This window comes from Panthera tigris, chromosome D4, assembly GCF_018350195.1.
Source record: "Panthera tigris isolate Pti1 chromosome D4, P.tigris_Pti1_mat1.1, whole genome shotgun sequence".
Lineage (NCBI taxonomy): Eukaryota > Metazoa > Chordata > Mammalia > Carnivora > Felidae > Panthera > Panthera tigris.
Window position 1 is genome coordinate 27,417,135 of NC_056672.1, and position 3,944 is coordinate 27,421,078.

The 3,944-nt window shown below is 63.2% G+C and overlaps 1 protein-coding gene across 1 annotated transcript; it reads right to left on the reverse strand.

Annotated features, from left to right (window-relative positions):
* Positions 1-358: 358 nt before the first annotated feature.
* Positions 359-1,701, reverse strand: GAS1 (growth arrest specific 1). Its single transcript, XM_042964045.1, has one exon. It carries the CDS (start codon positions 1,685-1,687, stop codon positions 641-643), a length of 1,047 nt encoding a protein of 348 aa, XP_042819979.1. The 5' UTR covers positions 1,688-1,701; the 3' UTR covers positions 359-640.
* Between the last annotated feature and the right edge of the window lie 2,243 nt (positions 1,702-3,944).

Here is a 3,944-nt window from a genome sequence, read left to right on the forward strand (position 1 = left end):
TAAGGTCAAGGGCTCAAAGTTGCCCCAAACGAATTCAGGCATATTAACCCCTTCCCATTCCCCCTCCCCCGCCCAAACAGAATTGTGAGCGCTGACCAAGAGTAAACAAATGAATCGGTTAGTGGGACTTTTCTGTTTACTCACGATTGCAATGTCCTCACTGGCCACAATAAAAGTCGACACCGGCACTCCCCGCCCCCCCCCACCCCGCACAGTTAAAATGCTAATAAACAGCCCCTTTGCAAATGTAAATCTTCCTTCAAACTCCTGCTCCAAGCCCACTCCTTTGAAACTGTTAAGGCCCCACAGGTCAGTATCCTCTCTCCACAGCCCACCCACCCACCCTCCCACCCCCGCCTCCCCCATTCCATCCCCGGCATCCTGAACTCTAGCTAGGCCGGTTTCCTCTGGGCAGACGAGCTGGGAGTTTCTGGAGCCTGGAATGGGAGGGGGAGGATGTCCAAGAAGTCATGCTCGGGAGAGGACACGGGAGAAGTGCCAAGAGTCGTGCAGGAGAGACCCGCTAGGCAGAGTCTACTTAGTACACGCTTTGGAAAGTATCCAAACCATCCCCTCGGTCCCCGTGCCACAGGTGCCCCGGCGCAGGCCCTCCCGCAGCCCACGGCGGGGGACTCCAGGGCTAAAAGAGCAGCGGCAGCAGCGGCAGCAAGATGGAGGCGAGCGGGGTCCAAGCGCCTCCGGGCGCCGAGCGACCGCCGCCGCTGCTCCTGCGCCCCGGCCCGTAGGGCAGGTCCCCGCGGCCGCCCGTGGCTGCAGCGCCGCCGCCCGGGCGCGCCGGGTGCGGGACGCCGTCGTCATCGTCCAGCGGCTGCTCGCCGCCCGCGCCCCCGGCGCGCTGCTCGTCGTCGTAGTCCTCGTCGTAGTAGTCGTCCAGGCCCCCGTCCGAGCCGCTGCTGCCCGGGCCGTTACCCAGCTCAGCACCGAAGCACAGGCGGGCCATGTTCTCCTTGACCGACTCACAGATGGGCCGCTCCAGGCCGTCGCACACGCAGTCGTTGAGCAGCGCCGCCTTGGGCACAGCCAGCATGTCCTCGATGACCGTGCGGCACTCGTCGGTGCAGCGCAGCCCGTTGAAGAGCTTGCCGCAGTAGGTCAGGTAGCGGCTGAGGGCCAGGTTGCAGCGGCTGTCGCGGTCGCAGCGCCGCCGGGCCTCGGTGCAGCCCATGACCCCGCCCGCGCCCGGGCCGCCCGCGCCGCCGCTGCTCGTCCGGGGCAGGCACGGCTCAATGGCGCGCTTGGTGGACTTGCAGTTCTCGTCCTGCGCGCAGTCACAGTCTTCCAGGGCGGGCCCGCGGCGCGTGTGGTTGAGCTGAATGAGCGCCGAGATGCAGTGGCTCGGGCAGCGCCAGCGCGACGAGAACGAGGCGGCCGAGGCCGGGAAGGCGGCGGCGGCGGCGGCGGCAGCGGCCCCCGGCGCGTCGCCCCCGCCGCGCTGCGCCAGTACGGGCGCGCACGCCTCGGCGTACTGGTTGTAGGCGTAGCTGCACTCCGGCTCCCCCTGGCACTGCAGCAGCGCCTGCCAGCAGATGAGGCGGCGGCCGTGCGCCAGCCCCGAGCCCCGCGGCGCCGAGCCCAGCAGCTGCAGCAGCGCCATCAGGCACAGCCAGGCGCCCGGCACGGTCCCCGCGCGGGCCCCGCCGCCGCCGCCCAGCAGCCCTGCCACCATCGCGGGCAGCGGCGGCCGCCGGGCGAAGAGGGGAAAGGAGACGAGGCGCGGGCAGCGGCGGACGCGGAGCCGGTGGAAAAGTTTGCCCCAGTCCTGCCAACTTCTTGCATGAGTGTTTTCATAAATCCATGCGCGCCGCTCGCTGGTGCCGCGCCGCTCGCAGAAGGTCGGGTCGCCCGCTCGCTTGGGCTGTGGTGGTTTCCCAGAAATGCACGGCCGCGGAGAGCCCCTCCGCTCGGCCCCCGGCGGTGGCGGGAGGCGCTCACTGCCGCCCCGGGGGGCTGCGGGCCGCGGGGCCGCGGCGGGGCTGCAGGACCGCGCGGCGCCGCGGGTGCATTTTGCTCCGCGCCTGCAGATCCGTTGTGCGGCCGCAGCGGCTCCTTCCTCCCGGGCTCAGCGCCGCGCCGCCGCCGCCACCGCCGCCGCCGCCGCCGCCGCTGCGGGCTCTAGCATCGCGCCGCTTCCTGGCTCGGGTCTGTGCGCTGCCCGCCTTCCCGCGGCCCTGGACGCCCGCGTCCCCTCCCCCTCCGCCCGCGGCGACCCCGGCCTCTCCGTGCTCCGGGGAGCCCTTTCCGGGCGGCGCGGGGAGAACAAGAAACTCGGCGCGGCCGGAGAGCGGCTCCCGGGCTTCCCTCGGCGGCGGCTTCTCGGGTGACAAGGGGCCCCGGGAGCGGATCCGCTGAGCCCGGCTGCGGACTCGCTGGCTGCGAGGCTTTAAATACAAAAGTGGGCCGGGAGCCCCCGCGTGGTGCCGCGGTGCCCCCTCATTATGCATGCATGGAAAAGCAAACAAACAAAAACATTAGCAACGCTCCTCCAGCTCGCCGAGCCCCGGCCCCGCGCGCTCCGAGCCTGCCCGCTTTCTCCTTTCTCCACTCTCTTTCGCCCTTTGCTCGGCCCCCTTTCCCGGCTTTTCGAGATGCTATTGGTCCTGCCTGTTGTTGTTGAAACTTTTTTTTTTTTTTTTTTTTTTTTTTTTTTTACGAGCCGCTGGAGTGGAGTGGGGTTGCCGAGTGGGGGAGGGCGGGGAGGGTGGTGGGCAGCTCACATTCAGGCATTCAGGGCTTGAAAGGAACGGCTTAAGGAGCCTGACAGAGGCCCGGGAGCTCCTCCTACTCTTAAGGAGGCTCAGATATGGAGCCCCGGCTCAAGCTCAGAATCAGCGGGCAGGGCTCAGGGGCAGCTGTTCGCATCCGGCTTTGCCACAGGCCTTTTTGTTGGGGTCTTTTTTCCCTTTTTTTTTTTTTTTTTGAGAGTTTTATTAATTCTCCCTGGCTCCCATCTGTGCCTTCGACTGGGTTCAGAATTCAGTTTGTTTATCTAGTTCCCTATCTTTGAGTCCTGATCACCAGTGAGGGGGAGTTAAGGGGGGGGGGGAGAATTTAATGTTGGACTTTGAAACTGAAGAAAAACGAAACAAAACTCAAATGCACACAAGAGGCCCACACTTCAGGTAGGAGAATGCCGATGAGATATTTACAAGGGCCCCGCCCCAACCACAGGGTCCCTCTTTGCCGACCTGGCAGGTACGGTTCTTGAGCCAGGGAGCCGTGTCAGTTGCAAGACAAAAATCCGATCAATCAAATTAATTTCTTTGAGGCATGTAAGTTTCTAACTCGGACGGCGATGAAAAAATAATTACAGCATTAAAAATCTTTAGGAATGTTGAGCAGCACCATGTGGCCGCAGTCATAAAGGAAGGGGATAAACTGGCATGCAGCAAGGTTTCTATTAGAGTGAGTTTCAATCCGTCCCTCGGTTAAGGGAAGCCGCCTGGGTACAGCAGCCTCTGCAATCCAGGCGCGGGAGTTTGCAAACTACCTTAACTGTGGCGCAACGCAGCCTTCAACCACCAGAGGCACCGAGCTTCTGCGGCCTGTCAAAAACTGGCGCTTTTTTCCTCCCCTTTCCGTGGAGAGACTATCAACTCCATCTGTCACAAAAATTAAGGCTAAATCTCCTCTCCAAAAGCAGAGGGAGCCGGGGCTCCAGTGCGCGCAAAGTTCGGCCGTCCGCCTCTCCCCTGAGGCCGCGTGAATTAGAAATGGCAAAAGTCAGAACAGAGCCTCAGCTAGGAAGATTTATCAGGCTGCAAAAGAACCCTCCCGTTCCTGGGGAGACGGCTGCATTCCTCAGAGGCTGTCTGCCTTGGGAAGCTGCACCTTGGCAGTCCCCTTCTCCGCCTCCCCCCTAAAAAAACAAAACAAAACAAAGCACTTTAAAAGAAGCAGGTTGAGTTAAGGCAGACCATGTTGCT